The sequence below is a fragment of the Astatotilapia calliptera genome, chromosome 22, assembly GCF_900246225.1.
Source record: "Astatotilapia calliptera chromosome 22, fAstCal1.2, whole genome shotgun sequence".
NCBI lineage: Eukaryota > Metazoa > Chordata > Actinopteri > Cichliformes > Cichlidae > Astatotilapia > Astatotilapia calliptera.
The window spans coordinates 2,881,032-2,907,036 of record NC_039322.1 but is presented as its reverse complement, the minus strand read 5'-3'; the positions used below and the strand labels follow the sequence as shown (position 1 = coordinate 2,907,036).

The 26,005-nt window shown below is 40.4% G+C and overlaps 1 gene segment (V, D, J or C); it reads left to right on the top strand.

Annotated features, from left to right (window-relative positions):
• The first annotated feature begins 221 nt into the window (after nucleotides 1-221).
• The window catches only part of LOC113014113 (Ig kappa chain V-III region MOPC 63-like), a 28,329-nt gene continuing 2,545 nt past the window's right edge, over nucleotides 222-26,005 (top strand). Inside the window, 2 exon segments of the V gene segment in view lie at nucleotides 222-273; nucleotides 381-690. Of these exon segments, the coding sequence occupies nucleotides 222-273; nucleotides 381-690 (362 nt within the window).

Below are 26,005 nucleotides of genomic sequence, written 5' to 3'. Positions count from 1 at the left end.
CAGTGTTCAGTTGAGTCACATTCCAAATATGCTGTGAAAAATTCTTTTTAAACAAGTCATGCTGGAGTCAGTCAGATGATTTCCATAGAGAGGCACTTTGCATCAGCAGCACCATGCTCCAGTGCTCTGGGAGAGTTTATAGTCCTGAGAGTTGAACACTGGATGACTGACAGCTGTCCTTCATCACAACAGAAGCCACAGAAATCCTCCTCATCAAAAACATGACTTTGATCTGCGTCCTCATCTGGACTCTCCTCTGCTGCTGCTTCACAGGTAAAGTCCAGAGAATCAAACTCCTCTCCTCTATCAACATCTGTCCCTCTGAAATGAAGCCCACAAAACCATGAAGCTGCTTTATGTTTTTGTCTCTGTGTCCTCAGAGTCCAGAGGACAATATACAGTGACTCAGCCTGGAGCAGTGAACTCTGCTGTGGGAGGATCTGTGAGCATCAAGTGCACGACCAGTCAGAATGTTTATAACAACAACTATATGTTCTGGTATCAACAGAAAGATGGAGGAGTTCCTAAACTACTCATTAAGCATGCTAGCACTCGAGTATCAGGGATTCCAGCTCGTTTTACAGGCAGTGGATCAAACTCTGACTTCACTCTGACCATCAGTGGAGTCCAGGCTGAAGATGCAGCAGTTTATTACTGTCAGAGTTTTCACTATCCTAACAGTCAGCATGTGTTCACACAGTGAAAAACAGTCGTACAAAAACCTCCCTCAGTCAGACTGAACAGAAACTGAAGTGACTGCTGCAGCTGGAAGATACTGCAGAGACTGATACAGTTCACTGAGGACACACACACACACACACACACACACACACACACACACACACACACACACACACAAATAAATGCTTTTTATACCTTAGTGAGGACATCTAGTTGACATAATGCTTTCCCCAGCCTCTTACCCTAACCTTAAAAATGAATCCTGAAACTATTTTCAAACTTGAACATTGTTAAAATTATTTGGTCGATGTTTCATCTTTCACTTTGTTATTCTCCTGGTGTTTCATTTGTTCAACTGTGATGCTAAAGTTCAAAAAACAAATCCCAGAATTGTTTTCCAGTTAAGCTAAGCAGTGCCTTCATGTTCTAATTATCTTTAACATTACAGGGCTCTAGAATAACTTTTTGCCTTGGTTGCACTGGTGCGCCACTTTTTCAACCGCATCGCTTAACACCGCGGTTTTACATGTGCCCTTTTTTGGGGGGAAATTGCTGTCCATACAGACAATATTGATTTGTAAATGATTAACTAACAATCTCGTTCTTGTGCTTAAAGTGCTTTGGCACTCTTTGGCCATAAGAATGCAGAGATGGCACCGGGTGTTATGGCACGCCGTCTTTCTCTCGGTTCTGCAATGTTTGTGTATTATGTTCTTAGTGGTGTCCCTGCTAGCTTGGAAAACCCACTCCCTGTTGGTGTATGAGCGACAGACGCTTTTTAACATCCGTGACTCACTGCTGATGCTCCACAGTGTTAGCGAGCGACCTGGAGGAATCCCGCCACCGTGCCGGAGGAGCAGCTTCGCCGCGATCGCTGCTCTGCGCTTCCACAGGCCCCGCTGGTTTAGAAACTTATTCCCGTTAACGACAAGGAAGCAAGATGAACAGCAATTTTACTTGCTAGCAAGGCAGGCTGGTTGGAACCAGGCTCTTGGAGCTAAACGCTCCTCACCTGTCTGCTAGCGAGCATCAAGTAAACAGCCTTCCTTGCAGCTTTTTATTCTGAGAACACAAACACCACTCGTTGTAAAAACCCCCTATGGTCACAAAAGGTTGAAACACTGCGCATGTGTGTCTGTGTGTGTGTGTGTGTGTGTGTGTGTGTGTGTGTGTGTGTGTGTGTGTGTGTGTGTGTGTGTGCGAGTATGTGTGTTTGTGTGTATGTGAGTGTGTATGTTTGTTTGGTGGTGTGTTTGTGTGACCTCCTGCTTATCAAAAGGGTCATAAAAGCAGGAAGCTTACTAAGCAAGAAAACAGAACCCTCACATAGGATGTCCCTATAATGAAACACTACACAGCAAATCCAGCATGTCCAAATTAACACTATCGGATTTGATTTCAACACTATTAAAGTGTCTATATGGGTCCACACCAGAGAGTGTTAATTTAACTCTTTTTGGAGAGTTGGTACGTTAACTCTTATTTAGTGTTAAACACCAAATCTGTCTGGAGTTGATAATTTAACACTTAGTGTTAAGAGTTTATATATTAACTCTCAAAGAGTATTTTAGTTTAACTACGTAAGAGTTATCTTCTAATTCATTCTAAAAAGCGGGAATTTTACTGTTCTGAACTTCTAGAAATTTCTTTTGGAAATAAACATTTACTAAAAAGATGCAATGGTTTTTGAAAAACATTTATTCTGAACTGTGCACCACAATTTCAAAACATTTTCTGAAAGATGTAACAGTATACATGTTCTCACTTTCATTAGAATTTTGTTTATCAAAAGGTCTGACATGGTAAATGCAAATAACAGCATTCTCATCACTTATTTCTTCAATACAATATGCATGTCCTTCATTCATCCCTTTGTGGAACTTCAACACACTTCTGCTCTCCCCCATATTCCATCTTCACAAGCATATCCTGTGTGGAGATTGAATAAAAATTAGTTGACACTAATGCTAACGTAGAATCCAGTCAGGACGTCTGCTACTGCTGTTTGCTCGTTTTGGTTTTTTTTTTTATGGGCGATTGTTTTCAGGCTTCATGTAGCACCATTATACCAACATTTCACATTCTAGACATTGTTTTAGGTGTATTTGACCAAAAGTTTGACTGAAAATTCACATGCAAGCTTTTTTTCAAGGCTGTGGTATTTATACCTTTCAGCTAGCTAAAACAGAATGTTATGCTATCACCGAGCAACATGGCTAATGCCTTTCACACAGCTTCGTCTCAACTCCAAAGAGCCACAGAAGTAAAAGCTCATGATAATAATTGAAACAATCTTTGAAAAAATGACTTACCAAGCATGGCAAACAACTCAAATATGTAGAGCAAAATGTTCCGAAACGGCTTCACTTCAGCTTCGATTGGAGCCGTGCTGGGGGCGGAGTCTGTGAATTTACTCTGTTGGTGTCATAGCCCCTGTAGGAGTTCAGAGTTAAGAGGTCAAGAGTTAATGTTTCCATTGTAACACCTCCAGATTTGACAGAGAAACACTCATTTTTAACACTTGATTTTAACTACTATCATTTTACACCTCAGAGTTACATTAAAAGAATGTGACTCTGCTTAGAGTAAAATTAACTCTACTTTTGCAAGACGACTATTAACACCAAAACATTTAACACTTTTGAATTTGCTGTGTACAGCCTCCCCCACCAACAAACAGGCTGGAGAGGTGGTCAGAGACAAAGGAATGTCTTTGACCATGCTGCTTGAACTAAGTCTTACATATTTAAGTAACACAATGACAACATTTAACAATTTGACTCCAACAGTCCCCCCTTTTTGTCAACTTTGTACTTAAATTTCCACTTATGCACCCTTGTGTTTGACAGTTCAGTATAGGCTTCATTCACACACAGCTCCTCACATCATTCACTTCCTACTGCTGCAAAAGTTCACAGTTAATACATGTACGAAACGTGCTTAGCAATTATCCTACTTCTCATTCATCTCACACACAGGAAACTACATCCTGCAAGGAAACAAATGAATGTCAACAGTCAAAAACAAGAATCAACGTTCTCAAAAGAATATGCACTACAATCCAAATGTATGCAGACATAGGCATTCAAACACATCCGTTGGTTTTTGGTTTGTCCATGTGGCTTCCAGCTATCTTCAAAGCTGTAGCCTGGTCAACACTCCTCTTTATGACCCCTTTCAAACCCCCAAATCTTCTCACTGTAGACACCCTGTGGGGTGATCGAGTCACCTGGTGAATCATCTGCATTTACAACTCCTCTCCTTTCCTGTTGTCACTGCAGAAAAAGTTTTTTAAAGGAAATTGGATCAAGTTGTTTATGATCTTCTCCCCCCTTTTTGAGTCATGTCCACCCATGGCTCAAAAGTCCAACCAACTTATATAAGTGTACATGATGTAAATGTAAACAAAAGAAAGCCTCTTTGACTGTCTGGCTTTTTCTTCATAATGATAGCCATATTAGGACACATAAAGGCAATGGTTATATATCTATATATTTTAGCACAAATGACAATATAAAAAATATCAATCCTAACAATGCCCATGTGTCAAAGTAACTGAGAATAAAAAACAGAAACATGAAGGAGATATTCCTGGCCTGGCTTTTTATAGCAGATAATCTTAAAAATATTTTGCAATTTTGCATAATTTTAAAAAGTTTACATTTCTTCAGTATTGAACAGCAGAAAATAGGCTTTCTTGTCCGAGGTCATTGAAGTAAAAGAAAAAAAGAAAAAAACACAGAGGCTGACAGAGCTGCAAACAACGGTAGACTGGTGGGTAATAAGCGAAGGAATAATGCAGAAAACAGAGATTTGAGACGGGAAACTGTTCTTGAATACAGAGAGAGAGAGAGCTGTGCATGAAGTGCGATTTTTATCTTGGTGGAAACAAAACAGTAAAGTAAGAGGGAATTCATGACGATGTTTATCAGATGTGAATAGTTTGTTGCTTCTTTTGCTGCTGGTTCAGTCAATTTTGCTTGGAGAGAGACAAAACCTGCAGCTCAGAATCAGCACAAAAAAGATGTAAACAGCGCGGACCCGACGCATCAGAATCAGTGAGCTGTCGGCTTTCAGCCCGATGGCGTGTCCGTCTACGTGCCGTCGTGTGAGAAAGCAGAGAAAGCTGATTCTGATGCGTCGGGTCCCGCTGTGTGTTTACACTGTGTGTCTTTGTGTGAAATCCGTTTACCTGCTCTCATTTACTGTTTGGTGGTTGATAAAATACTTTTGTGATCTTTAACCTGAGATTCCGGTGTTTCTGGGAAAATATATTTATGTTTAAAACTCGATTTAGGATTTAATGAATCAATGTCGCTTTATTCAAGCTACTCACCTCTCTCTATCTGCCTGTACTTTCAAACGTACAGACGGACTACATGAATATCTGAACTACGACCAATCAGAGAGGTCCCACCCCTGATTATCTCTGATTGGTTTAGACCACGATAGGAGCATAATGTGTGTCGGTTGTTGACCACAGGGAGAGTTTCAGAGTTGCAGAGTGTTTTTTTATTTATTTATTTTACTCGAATAGTTGGTCGTACCGCTGCGACCTGAGATTATTTTTAATCGCACTTGCGACCAAATTGGTTGCACTCTACAGCCCTGCATTACATTTAATTTTTCTAACTTAGCTTTGCTCCAGTGGTAATTAGAGTGAAAGGACTTGAAAATCAAAGTTTTACTCGTCTCTGTAAAACAAATTATTCATACCACCTTTACTTAACAGGAGCTTTACTGTGATAGTTTTAATACATTCTTCTATATTTAGTATGGTTTTAATATTTTCGTATTTTAAATTACGCAGGATATATGATAAAACAATAATTTACTTGCAAAGAGTTTTAATTTCTACACAAATACTTTCATTATGTGGAAAAAAAGTATTTGAGATGGAATTGTTTTATTTGATCTGAGAACAAAAAGAAATTGTTCATTGTTAATATATTTAGATCATATAAACAATATACAGGTACATTTAGCAAAGAAAGTAAGAGAGAAAAAATACTACAGACGGGCATCTGAGGGTGAGGGGAGCGTGCCAAGCTCCAATCGACAGCACAGAGGGAGTTCAATGATGGCATCATGATTCTGTGAGCAGCACATAAACCAGAAGCTAGGGTGGTGATGGGGAATGACCGACGGCAATTTCCTATGAACATCACCTAATGCTGTGTCACTGTGCTAAGCATACTTTGACAATCTGAAGAGGGTCTTCCTTTGTGTCATTGTTGTTGTCATTTGCATCATGACCACTTCTACAAGACTGCTAAAGTGATTCAACAGGTGGGATCATAACAGCAGTAAAACAACTGGATCCAATACCCTTTCCGAGAAAGGTTTTCTGCAGAGATAAAAAGGACAATAGAGGAGTCATAAGTATTCCCCCCACAGGAAGAATGCCTGAAGTGAGGCGATGAGGGTTGATAGAGGCCATAAAAAAGGGGCTCTATCATATAATCATATATGCTTAGAGGTATCAATTGTATAATGATAGAGGTCTGATCCTTGGTAGTCTGCAAAGACTATTCCAGAGTGTTCTGGCATGCACACACATCCTAAGGTCATGAGTGAGGTCGTACCTTCTTTATATAGTATGGGAGGACACCTACTCTGTATCTGTTTAAGTATAAGAGCCTTTTGTTTAGGTGGACCGCTGGACTCCTGGCACCAGCTTTTAAGGAGACGTTCACAGGGCCATATCTTGATACACACATACACACACACACATACATACAGTGCCTTGTCTTTGTAACCAAGGGGGTTTTACGAGGGGAGGTACTATTGTATTGTGTGAACTGTTTTCCCAATAGCAAGCGGAGGCCGTCGTTGGGGTCATTTTGTGGTAGACACCGACGAGGCCTCCATTGCAAATAAATCGATCGATCGCTGACTGTCTCGTTTTCTTCATGATGAATTAGTCTCTAAACCAGCGGGGCTTGTGGAAACACAGACCCAACAACACCCAGATAGAAGACTAGTACTAGAAAAATTTGCATTTCCTGCGAAAATGCAGTGTGGATGCTTTAAAGCTGAAGCTGTATGCAAAAACTAGCTGAAAAAGTTGAAAAGTTTCAGAAATTGTAAAAACTTTGCAGAAGCAAAGGAACTTTGCTAAAATGTAATAACTTAGCAGAACTGCAATATCTTAGAGGAAACATAATACTTTAATACAATAGCATAGCAGAACTTAGCAGAAATATTGTAACTTACCAGAAACATGACAACTTCTCAAAAATATAAGAATTTAGGAGAAATAATATAAGATAACAGAAAGAATATATTTAGCCAAAAATACTTAAACATTACAGAAACACTATGATTTAGAAAAATAGTACAACATAGCAGAAATACTGTGATTTACCAGAGACACTGTGATGAACTATGAATATTGTAATTTTAAATTAATACTATGTTTTAGCACAAATACTATAATTTGGCAGAAATACTATCATTTGGCAGAAATACTATGATTCAGCACAAATACTCTGGTTTAGCACAAATATTATAAGATAGCAGAAATGCTATATTTAGAAAGAAAAATTTAATATAGTAGAAATAGTATGATTTAGCAGAAATACTACAATATAGCATAATAACAATGATTTAGAACAAATACTATGATTGAGCAGAATAGTTATAACTTAAGTGAAAATACTGGAAAACTAAAATGACAAGCTGAGAAAAAAACAGAACATGGTTAAGCTGTCTCAAAACTAATTATTGTTCAACTGTGGGGAAAAAAAGAAATGCAAATAAATAAATACAGAAATGTAAAGAGAGAGACACACACACAGGGTCTATGCAAGTCAAACAATGAGATGCTGCCCTAAAGAGGGTCTTTCTCTCTCTCTGTCTCTCTCTCTCTGTCTCTGTCTCTCTCTCTCTGTCTCTGTCTCTCACACACACACACACACACACACACACACACACACACACACACACACACACACACACACACACACACACACACACAGGGAGAGAAGCAAGTTTCTAGGTCAGTCAAGCAGCCTGGGAGCTGATAAATTTGAATCCACCAATCAGAGAGGCTGTGTACTTTTCCCGCCAAAACAGGTGCACACACGCAGCACAGAGATAGGATTTTTGTAGTCTATTTCTCATAGTGAGGATTCCCCTCAAACAAATGACCATAATTTCCTAACCGTAGGGGCAAGAACGGTCATTTTTACACCGTTTTGTTCAGAAGAGATGGGGGAATCGTCAAGTGTTGACAATTTATCATTAAAATATGAATTTTTAGAGATATATGACATGGATGACGGGTTGGTTTAGAAGCCACGAAGGCCCCAACATGCAAATTTGAATGCCTCAGCCCACATATATGATTGGCTGGCTGGGAAGCCGTGGAGGCCCTGATATGTAAATTTGAATGTCTCAGGCCTCACAGAGGATTGGCTGCCTGGGGACCTGGCAGTAATATTTGGAAATAGTATGATTATAATATACCGTAGGGGCTAGAACGGTCATTCTTACACCGTTTTGTTCAAAAGAGATGGGGGAATCTTAAAGTGTTGACAATTTATCATTAAAATATGAATTATTAAAGATATTTGACTTCTAATGCACCATAACTGAGTAGAGCAAAGCAAAAACTGCCTTGACTTGCCCTCAAACAACGCTTTCTAACTCGAAATCTATTTGGAGTATCAATATCATTCTTTCACCGTAAGAGACAGCAGGCTTTGGTGAACAATCAAGAAATTTTCAGGTATCTGTTGAAATCCATTAAAAAGATATGACGAGAGAAAAAAGTGGTTCATTTCCAGAGTTTGAAATCTGAAGAAATCTGAGCAAAGGACAAATTTCCTACCCTCAAACAAGTCTAACTCATTTCAGAACGGTAATAGGTGAGAAAATAATTCTTGAATTGTGAGTGTCAGGAGTGTCTGAAGATATACTGGGACAAGCCTCATGTCTTAACTTTGCTTTGTTAAGGAGGTATGACGATTCGAATATGCCTCTCATTACAGAAATCAAGCGGTGATTTTGAACAAGCTCTCCATTGACTTTCTATGGAGAGTTTTGCGACTTTGTGTTGGTCTGAGGAGATTTGCCAAAATTCTATAAGTCCCACAACAATGATAGTGACATTTTCGGAAAGCCAGCAAAAATACCTACGTTTTGATGTATAATTTGTGGAAGTTGAGTGAAAATTGAGCAAGTAGCAAGAAGTTGTTCGGACATGAAGAGAAGACTGCAAACCCTTCAGTGGCACACTGGAAGCCAAGTGCATAGCAACCGTAACAACGTATGTATTTTGTGAAAAATCACAATTTTGCAACTGAAAACTTTAAGAGGCATAAAAGTAAAACGGTAAAAGATTTGAAAAAGCTGATTTATACCTGAATAGCCCAATAATTTGAGAACATTTTAAAGTTTGAATGGTTGTTCTATGTGAAAATATGAGGAAGTAGTTAAGTTTCAAAAACAAGCAAATTTTAGCAGAATTGCAGAAGTTTCCCATTCATTTCAATGGGACAAATTAAGCTTAATATTTTAAAAAGTATAATAGTGAAAAATACCAAAAGACATAGCACACATTAGCAGAAATAGCAGAATAGTTTAAAATTTGAACGGTGAAAGTCGGCTGAAAATTGCGGAAGTAGTTAAGTGCCAAAAAGTGTACGGAAGTCCCAAGAGGAACTCAATAGTGTGGATGCTTAAAGCATCCACACAATAACTGACTGCGAACCTTCACAGATCTATTTTCAAGCTGAGCTCAAAGGTCATAGCCAAGCTTTTTTCAATACACTGCTCAGCTTTCTTTATCATAATCGTACACATCATGGTTTTGGGAGCTTCATTTCAGAGAAATAATTTTTGCAAGATGAGAGATGAGAGCAAAAAATTATGGTATTTGTTGAAGAGATATACAGTGTGTGTGTGTGCGTGTGTGTGTGTGTGTGTGTGTGTGTGTGTGTCCTCAGTGAACTGTATCAGTCTCTGCAGTATCTTCCAGCTGCAGCAGTCACTTCAGTTTCTGTTCAGTCTGACTGAGGGAGGTTTTTGTACGACTGTTTTTCACTGTGTGAACACCCACTGACTGTTAGGATAGTGAAGACTCTGACAGTAATAAACTGCTGCATCTTCAGCCTGGACTCCACTGATGGTCAGAGTGAAGTCAGAGTTTGATCCACTGCCTGTAAAACGAGCTGGAATCCCTGATACTCGAGTGCTAGCAACATAAATGAGCAGTTTAGGAACTCCTCCATCTTTCTGTTGGTACCAGGCTAAATGGTTGTTGTTATAAACATTCTGACTGGTCCTACACTTGATGCTCACAGATCCTCCCACAGCAGAGCTCACTGCTCCAGGCTGAGTCACTGTGATCTGTCCTCTGGACTCTGAGGACACAGAGACAAAAACATAAAGCAGCTTCATGGTTTTGTGGGCTTCATTTCAGAGGGACAGATGTTGATAGAGGAGAGGAGTTTGATTCTCTGGACTTTACCTGTGAAGCAGCAGCAGAGGAGAGTCCAGATGAGGACGCAGATCAAAGTCATGTTTTTGATGAGGAGGATTTCTGTGGCTTCTGTTGTGATGAAGGACAGCTGTCAGTCATCCAGTGTTCAACTCTCAGGACTATAAACTCTCCCAGAGCACTGGAGCATGGTGCTGCTGATGCAAAGTGCCTCTCTATGGAAATCATCTGACTGACAGAAACATGCAAGTTAGAATAGAATAGAAAGCCTTTTTTTGTCACTATAAAGTTGTACAAAGAGATACAGAGAAAATGAGACAAAGACACAAAGTTGCAGGGGGAAAAGTGCCAGAAACACATTATATTAGATTAATATTTCAAACATGACAAAATGCTGATCTTACAGCAGCAAAATGTTTGTATCTCTACAGTTTAAACATTTCTTATGCACAGAGTGGATAGTCAAAAAAATTGAATCATCACAAATACATTATTTTATATTTATTACTATTACTTACTTTTTAGTCTCATTTTATTCTCATTGTCACGGTTTCTGAGGCAAGCTGCATGGTGTTATGAATGAAGGACCCAAGATTCAGGCACAGGCTGTGATGCGAGTGAGCTTTTATTCCAACAGGTGAAAACACACAAAAAAAGTGAGGATGGCAAGGACAGAACTAAGGCTACGTTCACACTGCAGGCGAAAGCTCATCAAATCCGATTTTTTCGACCCTGTCTGCTGACAGATGGAGAGAATAGACAGACTGTTCCCTGTTTGTGAAGGACTGCTAGGAAAGTTTAACATAACTAACTGTCTGTCCTGAATCAGTCTTATTAGGTAATGTTCAAATAATTTCATCATCCCAGTGTTTTCAGTGTGGGAGAAAGTACTCAGGCCTTCAAGTTACACACTGTGAAAGGCAGCAACAAGTTTAATGTTCAGAAACCTAAAGTATGTAAAAATAAATGTTTGTTTCAGTTCTATGAAGCTTTGAGTATTTTGGATCAGTAGCACTGCTGTGTTTGTTGCATCATGTTGCTGTAATTGTTTATATGCTTTATATATTCTGAGCTAAGTTGATCTATAGTGTTACATCATATTCTATAAGGATGTTATGTGTTTGTTTACTTTCTGCCCAGTTTGACCCATTTAGCAGACGTCAGCCTGTTTAAGGCTCTAATATCTATTCTGTGTGACTTACAGCAGTTATGACATGGTCTGATTTTCTCACCCAATAAAGGAATATTTCATATATCAATCTACTCTTCATTCTATCAGACACAGTTTTCACAGCTCGTACATTTTCTTTTTACACATGTATGTAAGTATTGAGCCAAATTTAATAATGCCAACATATTAAACGAACAATATTTGTCTCTTATGTATAATACATCTGTATATACACTTTTGAGTGAAGATTTAAGGTGATAGGAAATATAAATAACTGCAACTTGAATCTTTCAAGTTCAAGCTCAATGCTGTAATATATATATATATATATACACACACACACACACACATATATATATATATATATATATATATATATATATATATATATATATATATATATATATATATATATATATATTTCCAGTCCTCAGATACTCAACTAATCAAAGTGATGTCATGACAAAAATGAATACCATACCATACCATACCAACTTTATTTCTAAAGCACTTTAACATAAAACCAGAGTTTCACAAAGTGCTGACACAAAGTGCTGACCAACAAGACATTTTTTCTCCTTCATTTCTGTCACACAAAGCTGTATGAAATGTTTCTCGCGGTTAGTATCATGGTTGCTAGGCAACCTGAACAGCGCGACGCAGGCTAGACCGTCCCATTTCACAAGCCTCTCACTTCCGCACTTCTCGTACTCATAGTACGCACCGTAGTGCACGTACTTCAAGCGTGCAGACCCTGAATTGGGACACAGCCACGGGCTTTACACAGAGACCTGACTGAACTGGAACAGAGGGAGCATGGGAACCAAACCTAGGAACTAGAAATCATAGCAAAAGACATAACCAGAATAACCTAAAGCATAAGATAATAATAATTAACACAAAGCACTGGGTCACATGACCCAGGACCATGACACTTATAGCACTAGAATTAAATAATAAGGGAAGGATTCTGGATCAGCATCATGATGAAAACTGTTGGGTCTAAACTCAGACCCCGCTGTATCCAAGACTTATTCCCATGAAAGAAAAACAAGGCAACAGTGTTCGATCGATTTCTTGCGCAAGGGAGGCCCCCTCATCTGTGTCCAGCACGACAATGAACCCCGATGATGGCCTCCTCTCGCTGCCTTTTATTGACAAACTTCAAACAATAGTTTACAAAACACCTCCCCCTGCAACCCCCTTTGGTTACAAAGACAAGGCACTGTATGTAAGTGTGTGTGTGTGGGTGTTATGTGAGAATGTGTGTGTGTGTGTGTGTGTGTGTGTGTTGATCAAAGGGTCATAAAACCTAAAAGCAGGAACAACATCCTTGGTCATAAAGAGGGTAGTCTTCCCCCACACCCAATGTATGGTTTACCAAAGATAACACAGTGAAACCATACAAAGGGTAGGAAGCTCTACCAAACATCAAACAGATCTTCAAAAGGACGTTCCTGTGATAAAACACTTCAACCTCCCACCCAGAACCTCGAGAATCTGGGGATGGGAGGAAAGAAAGAATTCCTTTCACAGAGTTAAAACAATGGACAAATGGTATATATAAAAATGACAAATGTTTAACTATTTAATCTAACATTTCCCTCCTGTTTTGTTATTTTTATGTTACAAATTATTCCTATGTAGCATATTCTCAGCCATGCACCTCTTGCTTAACATTTTCAGTGCAGGCATCATTCATACACAGGCTTCTGTTACGTCAGTAATTTCAGTCATTTCATATTGTTGTAAGAGTACATAATTAACAAATGTATCAGAAATCATTTTAGTTAGCAATGATCTTATACACGGTAAAATGCATCCTATACATAAGCAAATCAGTATCAATAGTCCAAAAACAGGAGTTAGTACTTTTAAAAGGAGATGCCACCAAGGACCAGACAGTAACCACGCCATCCAGCCTTGTGGTGCATCTGCTCCTGGCGTGCTATTCATCACATATTTCTGCAATGTGGTTAAATTCTGCAGTGCTTCATAAATGTCTCCTCCACTTGTATATCCATCTGGTATGAACGTACAACATGTTTCTCCTATCAATTTGCATACTCCTCCTTGCGATGCAGTTATCAAGTCCAAAGCCAGTCTGTTTTGCAAAACCATTGTTCGTATGGCCTTTTGCTCCTCTGCTAAGGCTGTTCCAAGGGTCTGGGTCCAATTTATGTGTCTCAGTAGTGCATACCTGTTAATTGTGTGGATGCTTTAAGCATCCACACTATTGAGTTCCTCTTGGGACTTCCGTACACTTTTTGGCACTTAACTACTTCCACAATTTTCAGCCGACTGTCACCGTTCAAATTTTAAACTATTCTGCTATTTCTGCTAATGTGTGCTATGTCTTTTGGTATTTTTCACTATTATACTTTTTAAAATATTAAGCTTAATTTGTCCCATTGAAATGAATGGGAAACTTCTGCAATTCTGCTAAAATTTGCTTGTTTTTGAAACTTAACTACTTCCTCATATTTTCACATAGAACAACCATTCAAACTTTAAAATGTTCTCAAATTATTGGGCTATTCAGGTATAAATCAGCTTTTTCAAATCTTTTTACCGTTTTACTTTTATGCCTCTTAAAGTTTTCAGCTGCAAAATTGTGATTTTTCACAAAATACATACGTTGTTACGGTTGCTATGCACTTGGCTTCCAGTGTGCCACTGAAGGGTTTGCAGTCTTCTCTTCATGTCCGAACAACTTCTTGCTACTTGCTCAATTTTCACTCAACTTCCACAAATTATACATCAAAACGTAGGTATTCTTGCTGGCTTTCCGAAAATGTCACTATCATTGTTGTGGGACTTATAGAATTTTGGCAAATCTCCTCAGACCAACACAAAGTCGCAAAACTCTCCATAGAAAGTCAATGGAGAGCTTGTTCAAAATCACCGCTTGATTTCTGTAATGAGAGGCATATTCGAATCGTCATACCTCCTTAACAAAGCAAAGTTAAGACATGAGGCTTGTCCCAGTATATCTTCAGACACTCCTGACACTCACAATTCAAGAATTATTTTCTCACCTATTACCGTTCTGAAATGAGTTAGACTTGTTTGAGGGTAGGAAATTTGTCCTTTGCTCAGATTTCTTCAGATTTCAAACTCTGGAAATGAACCACTTTTTTCTCTCGTCATATCTTTTTAATGGATTTCAACAGATACCTGAAAATTTCTTGATTGTTCACCAAAGCCTGCTGTCTCTTACGGTGAAAGAATGATATCGATACTCCAAATAGATTTAGAGTTAGAAAGCGTTGTTTGAGGGCAAGTCAAGGCAGTTTTTGCTTTGCTCTACTCAGTTATGGTGCATTAGAAGTCAAATATCTTTAATAATTCATATTTTAATGATAAATTGTCAACACTTTAAGATTCCCCCATCTCTTCTGAACAAAACGGTGTAAGAATGACCGTTCTAGCCCCTACGGTTAGGAAATTATGGTCATTTGTTTGAGGGGAGTCCTCACTATGAGAAATAGACTGCAAAAATCCTGTGTCTCTTTGTGCTGCGTGCACCTGTTTTGGCGGGAAAAAGTGCACAGGCTCTCTGATTGGTGGATTCAAATTGAGCAGCTCCCAGGCTGCTTGACTGAGCATGAAACTTGCTTCTCTCTCCCTGTGTGTGTGTGTGTGTGTGTGTGTGTGTGTGTGTGTGTGTGTGTGTGTGTGTGTGTGTGACAGAGAGAGAGAGAAAGCCTTTTTATGGGATGATCTCATTGTAAGATTCAAATTCAATATATTTAGACTGGTTGACTGAATCTTGTGTGTGTGTGTGTGAGAGAGAGAGAGAGAGAGAGAGAGAGAGAGACCCTCTTTAGGGCAGCATCTCATTGTTGGAAAAAATATAATATATTCAGACTGGTTGACTGGCATAGACCCTCTGTGTGTGTCTCTCTCTCTGTGCATTTGTGTATACATATTTGATTTTGTGTGTATCTGTTGGCTGTTCCTTCTTGTTTTTTAAATTTATTTTTATTTCTTTATTTTTTTTTCACAGGTGAATAACAATTAGTTTTGAGGGAACTTAACCATGTTCCGTTTTTTTTTCAGCTTGTCATCTTACATTTTCCAGTATTTTCACTTAAGTTATTACTATTCTGTTCAATCATAGTATTTGTTCTAAATCATTGTTATTATGCTATATTGTAGTATTTCTGCTAAATCATACTATTTCTACTATACTATATTTTTCTTTCTAAATATAGCATTTCTGCTATATAATTGTATTTCTGCTATGTTATAATATTTGTGCTAAACCAGAGTATTTGTGCTGAAAACATGGTATTTCTGCCAAATTATAGTATTTCTGTCAAATTATAGTATTTGTGCTGAAACATAGTATTGATTTAAAATTACAATATTCATAGTTCAACACAGTGTCTCTGGTAAATCACCGTATTTCTGCTCTGTTGTACTATTTTTCTAAATCATAGTGTTTCTGTAATGCTTAAGTATTTTTGGCTAAATACATTCTTTCTGTTATCTTATATTATTTCTCCTAAATTCTTGTATTTTTGAGAAGTTATCATGTTTCTGGTAAGTTACAATATTTCTGCTAAGTTCTGGTATGCTATTGTATTTCTGCCAAGTATTATGTTTCCTCTAAGATATTGCAGTTCTGCTAAGTTATTCCATTTTAGCAAAGTTCCTTTGCTTCTGCAAAGTTTTTACAATTTCTGCAACTTTTCAGCCTTTTCAGCTAGTTTTTGCATACAGCTTCAGCTTTAAAGCATCCACACTGCATTTTCGCAGGAAATGCTAATTTTTCTAGTTTCTACATGAGTTCCAACTTTCCCGACCCCGATCCACGGGAACAACCCTTGTAAGAATTTGGCTCCAGGTCCCCAGATTCGAAACTCCCAGGGGACCTCACTTAAATCTGTGAGCTTTGTGCTTGCACTCTGTACGTCTCTCTTTGTCTTTGATCCTGGATGATGTTCTATCCTCTCCATGAAGAAAACATGATCAGATAATTTCACGAGTGCACATAGACCTCCCCATTTTGCTGGTAAAGATGGGTAAGCCTTATGTCCACATAAGAAATACCAATCTGCTAACACCCTCGTACCCTTAGGTGTCGGTGCGATTGTTGAGCATTTGGCCACATCCTGTCTTCCTTCAGTAAGTGTCATTTGGTACGAAGTGTCAAATGCACAGTCTGCTGCTCGTTGAATCTCATCATTTGCACATCTGGCATTCTTCAAACACGCCAGACAGCTAATTCTGTTCAAACGAGGGCAAAAAGAATAGGTGACGTTGCATAGATGCCATGGCAAATCTCCAACTTGGGCTGACCCATTGCCCTTGAAACACATAGGTAACTGGCCTGCTTCCAGTTTATTTAACAGTATGATGTCCGGAAGTGGATCAGGAACTTGGGGCCAAGTCAGCAGATCTGTCTTACCAGAGCAGTTCACCTTCCCAGCTACAGGTGAATCAATCTTCCCATTCAGGTTCAGGGAAATTGAAAAGTTGGCAGTGTTCCAAGTACGTTTTACTCCTGGATGTGTTGCTAAAGCAAGCAAACAAACTGTCTCGCTCTCAGTGATGCTATATGGCCACAGTCCAGAAGAATGTGTAGACAGTGGCATGTGTGCACAAGCATAACAATTGGTCTTGTTGTTTATGTGAGCGGTTGTGTTCATAAACTGCCACCAGTAGTTGGTTGAAAACCCGTGCGGGTACTGGGTGTGATTTGCTCTGTCCCAATGCGCTCCTGTCATCCCACTCAGGGTCCACAGGCACAAGAAGGCGAACAGCACATTCCCAGCCATTCTAAGTTGGGTTCAGGATCCGTTGGTTTCTTCACCAGGATTGAGACGAGAGGTCCTAGAGATATACTCCCCCCTTTGTACCACTGGCCTTTTCACCATCACCCAGAGTCGGCCAGGAAGTGTGTTACCTTCTTGCAGTGCGCTTGATGTATCCAAGTGTTCCTTTCAGCGATCTTCACTGCTGTGGGCGTCGTCAGCAGCACCTGATAAGGACCTTCCCACCGTGGACTGGACCAGCACTTCCTCTTTATGGCCTTTATCAGCACCCAATCTCCAGGCTTCAGGCTCTGCTCCTGCGGAGAAACAGAAACATCTGGCAGATCATTTGCTCTCACGACTTCTTTACTTTTAAACATTTTAAGCATCCAATCTGCTAATGTGTTCTCCTCTTCTGCTTTTCTGTCGTCACTACAGAAAACTGGAACTCTAAATGGTCTGCCATATATAATCTCAAAGGGTGTCAGACCATTCTCTGTTGGAGTAATCCTCATGTACACTTTAACTAATTCTACACAGTCTAACCATGTCCTGCCTGTCTCTTCCATTGACTTCCTAAGTCTTAGCTTTACTGTTCCATTAGTTCTCTCTACCAACCCTGCACTTTGTGGGTGATATGAACAATGATGTTTTAATGTTATCCCTAGATGTTGTGCCATTAATCCAATCACTTCATTTACAAAATGTGGACCATTATCACTATAAATGGTCTCTGGAATCCCATGTTCTGGGATAATATTCTTACATATTGCTTTGGCAACCGAAATGGCATCTGCTTTTCTAGTTGGTACAATTTCTACCCACTTTGAAAAAGGACACACTATCACTAAACAGTATTTATAGTTGTTACAGTTGGACAGTTCTATAAAGTCCATGTGAATAACTTGAAATGGGTGACTGGGTCTAGGGAATTTCCCTCTCTTGGGTCTCAAATTACCCTGGGAATTGTGCTTGCAACATATCATACATGACCTGCAAAAATTTTTTGAAAAGGTATTAAATCCTAGAGTATAAAAATGTTGCTCTACTGCTGCCATCATCCCCCCTGTGGAGACATGGCAAAGCCCATGACTCAAAATAGCAGCAGTCATATACAAATTCTTAGGCAGTATTGGTTTATTACACAGATAATAAACACCATCCTGCAAGCTTGCTCCTTTAGTGAGCCACAACTGTTTTTCTGCAGTAGGCGAGTGTGCCTGCATGTCTGCTAATACATCTGGTGTAATAGGCAACGTCTGCTGGTGTTGCACCGCTAAAACATGAACACCATATTCTCCTAAAGCTGCCTCTTTTGCGATCTTATCTGCGAAAGCATTCCCTAATGCAACTGGATCTTTCCCTCGGGTATGTGCTGCACATTTACAAACGGCAATTCTACTGGGTAACAACACTGCGTCCAGCAGATTTTGCAAGAGTTTGGCGTGTTCTACAGGTTTCCCTGTTGAGGTTGTCATACCTCGTCTTGCCCACTGTGCTGCAAAGAAATGTAATGTAGCGAATGCATACTGACTATCAGTGTATATTGTCACATCTTGTTTCTCTGCAGCTTTACACGCTTCCGTTAAAGCTACTATCTCTGCTGCTTGAGCAGACATAGAACATGTTAGTTGTCCTGCACAAATAACTGTCTCACTATCTACTACAGCAAAACCTGTTTTAGCCTGTCCCTCTGCTGTTTTAAAACTTGAACCATCAACAAACCAAACCTTTCCCTCACTTAGCGGCACATCCGTTAAGTCATCCCTTGGCTTACACTCCTTCTCAACGTGTTCTCTACACTCATGAGGAGTGCCCTCGTCTTCTGTTGGCAAAAGGGTTGACGGATTTAGAATTGTGCACCGCTTTATGGTAATGTGTGGTTGTGATAGTAAGAGTGACATCAAAGACAAATGTCTTGCAGGTGACAGAAATGTCATTTTAGTCTGCAGTAGTAAAACATCCACCTCGTGTGGAACTAACAGTGTCAAAGGGTGAAATAAAACCATTTCCCCAGAACATTGAACAGCCTGAGCTGCTGCACACACTGATCTCACACACGGAGGCAAAGCACAAGCAACTGGATCTAACCTTTTAGAATAGTAAGCTACTGGCTTCATTTTTCCCCCGCTGTCTTGTGCTAACATTGAAGTCATAAAATGTCCTTTGCAGTCAACTGTTTGGACAAATGGCTTTTTATAATCAGGCAATCCTAACACAGTCGCGCTCGTCAACAGTTGTTTCAACGTGCAGAATGCCTGCACTCCCTCTGGAGTCCAAGTTAGACTATCTGACATAGCTAAGGACTCACTGTACATCATGTCTAACAGTGGTTGACTTACTTCAGCAAAATTTGGTACCCATGAACGACAATAATTAGTCAGTCCTAGAAATTGCATCATATGTTTCTTTGTCACTGGCCTAGGAGCTGCTAAAATAGCTGCTTTCCTTTCTGGGTGTATGCTTTTTCCTGCTGAACTAAGCTGGTGACCTAGGAATTTCACCTCTTCCTGTACCCACTGTAACTTTGAAAGCGATGCTTTATTCCCTGTTTTTGCCAAATGTGTCAACAGTGCTATAGACGTAGTTTTACAATTTTGTTCTGAATCAGACGCTATCAAAATATCATCCACATAAACTAGGATCTGTGAATGGGATGGTATCATGAAATCAGACAGACAATTAGTTATTGCTTGCATGAAAAGGGTCGGACTGTCACAAAAACCCTGTGGTAATCTAGTGTAGGTATATTTTTTACCTTGGTATGTAAATCCAAACCAACCTTGTGAATTCTCATGCACTGGTATGGAAAAGAAAGCATTACTCAGATCTACCACTGTGAAATATGTCATCTCTGGTCTTATCTGATTTAACAAGGTATGAGGGTCTGGGACACATGGTGCAATACTTTCTACAGCTTGATTTACAGCCCTCAAATCTTGAACCATGCGCCACGATTGAGAATCAGCTTTTTTTACTGGAAAAATGGGCGTGTTACATGCTGCATTTGGGGCTTCTACCAGTATCCCTGCTTCAATCATGTCTTCTATTACAGGCTTAATCCCTACTTCTGCATCTGGTTTAAGTGGATACTGTTTCACTCTAGGTCTATATGAGGTTTTAGGCTTTATTACTACTGGGTTTGCTGTTTTCATTAACCCTACATCAGTCTTTCCTTTTGACCACAAAATGTCTGGAATCTGTTTAAGCTCAGGGTGATCATTTAGATCTACCATATGTCATTCTGCTGTTTCATTCTCACTTCCCTTTAAGTGTGTCTGAGGTGTTGCATGTGTCACCCACCCCAGCTTCTTACGGAAGATACTGCTATGCATGTTTGTTTCCCATCCCCCTCCACATGGCTGCCATACATTTGTGTGCTCTCCCTGCTCCACTAAAAATGCTAAATCTTCCCACTCAGCTGTGCTACACTTAGTTAGTGGAACATGTGGCACCTTCCCTTTGAAGAGTTGTCGAGCTGCTTCAGAAATTATCACACTGCATCCTGCCATTTGTTTACCATCAGTATATACAGCTTTTACAGTAATTCTTTGAGGACCCAGTTTCATTACTTTGTCAGTGTAGGCATCATCAAGTCCTGGTGTTGTTTTAAACCTAAGTGTGATGTGCATCTCATCTGGCTCCTGTCTATCATAGCCCTCAGCTAATCTCTCCTCAGCTGTGGTCAACATTTTACAGGTTATCTGATCTGGCCTGGAAGTTGACAGGTCAAGCGTCCAATAGTAATGTACATCGCTACTGCCCTGGTGAACCATTGCTTCTGCAGTTTCTCCTTTTCCTGCAGTTATCATTCCAACAGCCATGGGAATGATTGAGATTCCAAGTTTTACCATCATGTCTCTACCCAAAAGGTTCACAGGGCATGTTGGACACATTACTACTGAGCCCTGAGCTGTCTCTCCAGTGGATGGATCTCTGATCCATACTGGCTTAGAGATCCTATGTTGATCTAACTGTCCGTTTGCAGATTTTACATAAATGACACCATTTGAGGGGTTTATTCCTGATACATGGTCCCTCAGGACGGTTTTATCTGCTCCTGAGTCACATAAAAACTGTATAGTTTTTCCCTGCACTGTTAATGTGCGAAAGGGTTTCACTTCTTTCCCTGATAAATTCAACAAAACCTCAGTCAAATCTATGGTTTGGGGCACTGATTGTTGTTTGTGGCAGTCTGATGGGGTGTCTAAACATGCATGTGTATTGACAGTGGCAGCAGATACTAGTCATTTATTATATGAGGGGTTACGTGGACCTGGTCGTCTGTACTCCTCACGTAGGTCCTCAAGGCAGTCTCTAATGAAATGACCTATTTTCCCACAGTTGTAACACCTTTCATCCCTTCTCCTCCGTTCTCCTCTAGCCCTCCAATTACCTCTATCTCCTCTACCTTTACTTTGTCTAGTCTGCCCCTGAAAAAGTACCTGAGGCTCTTCATCAACATAAAATGTGGCAGCATTCACTGTATTCTGCAATTTTTTCTTTTTACTTTTAATCACATCTTGTGCATGCTTTGCCCAATTCATACATTGAGTAACTCCATCTGTGGTGTGATTTACATTTTGCTTCCTAATAAAATCTGCAATGGATGGATGGAACCCACTCATTAAGGCATGTTTCAGCTGCTGTTGATAGGGGCCTGCTACGTCTGCATCTTCTTCAAGTCCACTATGCCTCTTAAACACTTCCTCTAATCTACCTCTATACTCATGAACGTCTTCTCCTTCCTTCTGTATGCATTGTGAAATTTTTGTGTAGTCTGCAGTTGTTCTAAAAGTATTTCTGAGACGATCGTACACTCCATTAATTTGGACAGCGAGACCTGCATCTCCATAGGGCAGGGTGTTATCACCTGGCCCTCTGCCCGTGTACCGTCCTCTGACACGGGTCCAGTTATAAGTGAGACATCTCCTAAAGGTAGTCTCAGTTTCCTGTCCATTTAAACGGTACGAGGAACAAAGCTGTCTATGTCGAGCTATAAACTCATCAACATTAGTCAATGGGTCTCCAAGGCTCTTACAAGCATCAGCACATTCAGACTCGGTCCATGGCCGGTAAACATGAATAGTGCGACTATTATCTGCATCCACTCCAAAATGCGGGTTTGCAACCTCTACCATAGGGTAAGTGCTCACCTCATGGATTGGATCAGGAGAAAAACTTTCTTCATCTTCACACTCTGGGGCTGAAACACCATATGTTTTTTTGTGTTGTGTCAGGGATGGATATGTGGTTGTAACATTCGTGTTCACTTTCTTTCCTTTCTGTCTCCTCTCTTGCCTAGTCTGTCTTGGACTCAATGCTGCTCCTAATGCCTCTCCATATTCATCCTTTAATCTGTCCTCCACTTCTGCCTCTGCTCTCTCACGTTCATCTCTGGCTCTTCTTTCTGCTAACATTCTTGCTCTTTCTAATGCTTTTCTACGGTGTTGTTCTAAAGTAGTTGCAGTGGATTGAGCTGTAGTTTCATCCTCTGGTTTCACAACTACTGCTTGCAATATTGCTCTTTTAACATTCTGTGCTTCTCTCCTCCTCTGAGCCTGCTCCAGCCACAACTTAGCAACTGCTAACTGCAATTCCTTCCTCCGCTTCGCTTTCCCTGTTTTACCTGCTACACTTACAGCTATTCTTTCTACCAGCATTTTACACTGAACTTCCACTAATGTCCCTTCAAATCCATATTTCTTACGCCAACAACCTACATACTGCGTGCTGCCTGGTGAAAATTTCTCCATGAATTTTACATCCCCTTCTAAGGCAGACTTACACATTTTATTCCCCATTATGACAATTTTCTCAAGTTTGCGGTAGGCAACGCCTTACTCCAAAACCCAGGATATGTGTACACAACAGGTCACAGAATTACGTTAACACCACTTTAGGTTTCCTTCTGTGTTGCTGCGTTCACTTTACTGGCACTCATACACACGTACGTTCATTCACACTGTTTATAGGCCTGTAACTTCTGTTGAAAGCTCTCAAACGCCCCAAATGGCGGAGAATTCAACCTTCGGACACTCTCCAACGCCCCAAATGGCGGAGATTCCGGACTCCGAACCTAGGTTCTCTCCACGCCCCCAAACGGCGGAGAACTCTCTACTCCCCAAACGGCGGAGAAGCCTGCGTCTCTCTCACGCGGCTAGCGCGCTCCCGGACTCACGTTTAACGCACAGCCCGTAGCCGCTCTCTATTGTTTTGGGTCACGTGCGCTCTCGTGACCAGCGCTCCCCCGGACTCAAACGTTTCACGCAGAATCACGGTGACGCGTATCTAGGATCCCACATTCATTCACACGGTTATAGAGACGCTCTCTGATTGCTTACCGTTGTGTTGCGTTTCGTTCACAGGAGAGTCCTAGAATCCCGTCAGTCGCCGTCCACGAGGGGAGTTCAGACGCTATTCCACCGGCCTGGTCGCGAATTTAACACTCCAGGGCTTTGTCAGGCGTCCTAACGGCCTGGTTGTCGACAGTCTGCGGCGTGTCCTCTCTCTCCTCAGTGTGCGGCGAAATTCTCGGACTCCGGCTCGAAGGACCAAAAAATGTTGGGTCTAAACTCAGACCCCGCTGTATCCAAGACTTATTCCCATGAAAGAAAAACAAGGCAACAGTGTTCGATCGATTTCTTGCGCAAGGGAGGCCCCCTCATCTGTGTCCAGCACGACAATGAACCCCGATGATGGCCTCCTCTCGCTGCCTTTTATTGACAAACTTCAAACAATAGTTTACAAAACACCTCCCCCTGCAACCCCCTTTGGTTACAAAGACAAGGCACTGTATGTAAGTGTGTGTGTGTGGGTGTTATGTGAGAATGTGTGTGTGTGTGTGTGTGTGTGTGTGTGTGTGTGTGTGTGTGTTGATCAAAGGGTCATAAAACCTAAAAGCAGGAACAACATCCTTGGTCATAAAGAGGGTAGTCTTCCCCCACACCCAATGTATGGTTTACCAAAGATAACACAGTGAAACCATACAAAGGGTAGGAAGCTCTACCAAACATCAAACAGATCTTCAAAAGGGCGTTCCTGTGATAAAACACTTCAACCTCCCACCCAGAACCTCGAGAATCTGGGGATGGGAGGAAAGAAAGAATTCCTTTCACAGAGTTAAAACAATGGACAAATGGTAAATATAAAAATGACAAATGTTTAACTATTTAATCTAACAAAAACTTGTGGCCGTAGTATATACAGTATTCTGGAGAAGGTATAAAATGTCACCGTATGTGTGTGTGTGTGTTTTATGTGTATGGATTTTTTAAATTATTACGCATCATATATTACTGTCTATTAAACCTGATTTTTTCATCCCCATGATAGAACAGAGAAAACCCAACTCAGGAGTGGTCCAAACATTTATAATTCTTTATTCAATCATCTTCCGGAAGAGAGAGACCCGACACAGCCCAAAAGCCAGTTGCAAAATCTCTAGAAGCCAAAAATGTGTCTCATATAGGTGTTATTTTGGTCCTTTCCACGTCACACATAGTTTCGATAAAAACATCTCCTTCTGTGTTACTAGTTCCGCTTTTTCTGTCTGGTTTCCTGTATTTTATTAATATGCCTCTGCAGCGCTGCACTAAACTTCCTGTTTCGTAACTTCCCCTTACTGAAGCCTCGGTTGCTAAGGCGACCTGTCACCCTCTGACCTAATTCTCTCTCACAGCTGGCCTTGCTTTATAAAAGACTTTATTAAAAAGTACAAAAAACAATATAATCAGAAAATAAGCACTAATAACATATATTTATTCTGCAACATGTCCAAACATGTCTTGTAAGGACATGAGGAGGAAACAGTGACAAAGGGAGCTGTGTGAGGTTATTAAAGGCAATGGATCCCTCAGCAGCTGGATTAAAAAGAGCACAGGTGTCGCGGGGTCCTCTCCTAAACTTCTCCCGAACAAATGCAGGCATAGTCAGGAAGCATTCAGTGTGGATAATTTATTCTGCCGGCCTCCCAGGTGCACAAAAGATTATTTACAAAGAAAATAGGAAACTAACTTAAGTCAACACAAAACAAACATCTATATACAAAACACAGTCTGCATGTTACCCTCTCTGTAACATCTCACTGAAAGAACCCAGGTAGGCCCTGACAGCCTTCTTTTATACCCCATGGCCCCTCCCACTAGGCATAATAGTCATTTCTTTATTATTTCTTTCACCAAACAGCCTTTCCCCCTCAGCTTATTTCCAGCTGTATTCCTACAATACATATATGTATATACAGACATTTATGGCCAATTCCAGGCAGCCTACAGTGTTTCACAATAACAAAAAAAATAATGCAGTTCACGTGACCTTTCAAGCGCGCGCGAACCCACTATTTGAACCCCGGAACACCATACCATCGGCTTGCATAACCCCCGTATAATCGGCGATCACAGCGAGTCTCCGCGACCGGCTTTATTAAAGGTAAGTGGGAAAATATGTTGGCCACCCTCTGCGCTGCACAAAATATACCTCTCACCCCTTTTTGTTTATCTGCCCGGTCGACGAAAAGACGCGCAGTAATTGTAGAAACTAATGGTGGTGGTGCATGTATGCGCCCAGATCAGCTGTCTGCGGCCCGGGACGGTGTAACTCCGTCACAACAGGTAACAATAACGCCTGTACCAGTTGTTGTATAGCAGAGGTGCTCAAGTATAAAAACAATAATAAACACAATGCTTTGGTTCTATAACATTTTTCTGTCATTACTTTATTTTGGATTAGGTGCATGAGCTTTTAAGTATGGATAATTAAATAATAGATTAATGAAACACCAGAGTGTGCCCTGTTCTGAGATGTACAGCAAGTGGAGAGTGACAGATGAGATGAGGAGATGGAAGAGTGACTCACAGGCAGAGCCGAGTTCATTTCCCACAGTTTTGTTGTTTAATGCTTCCGAGCGCTGTCACCAATCTTTGCATTTTATTATCATCTCATAAC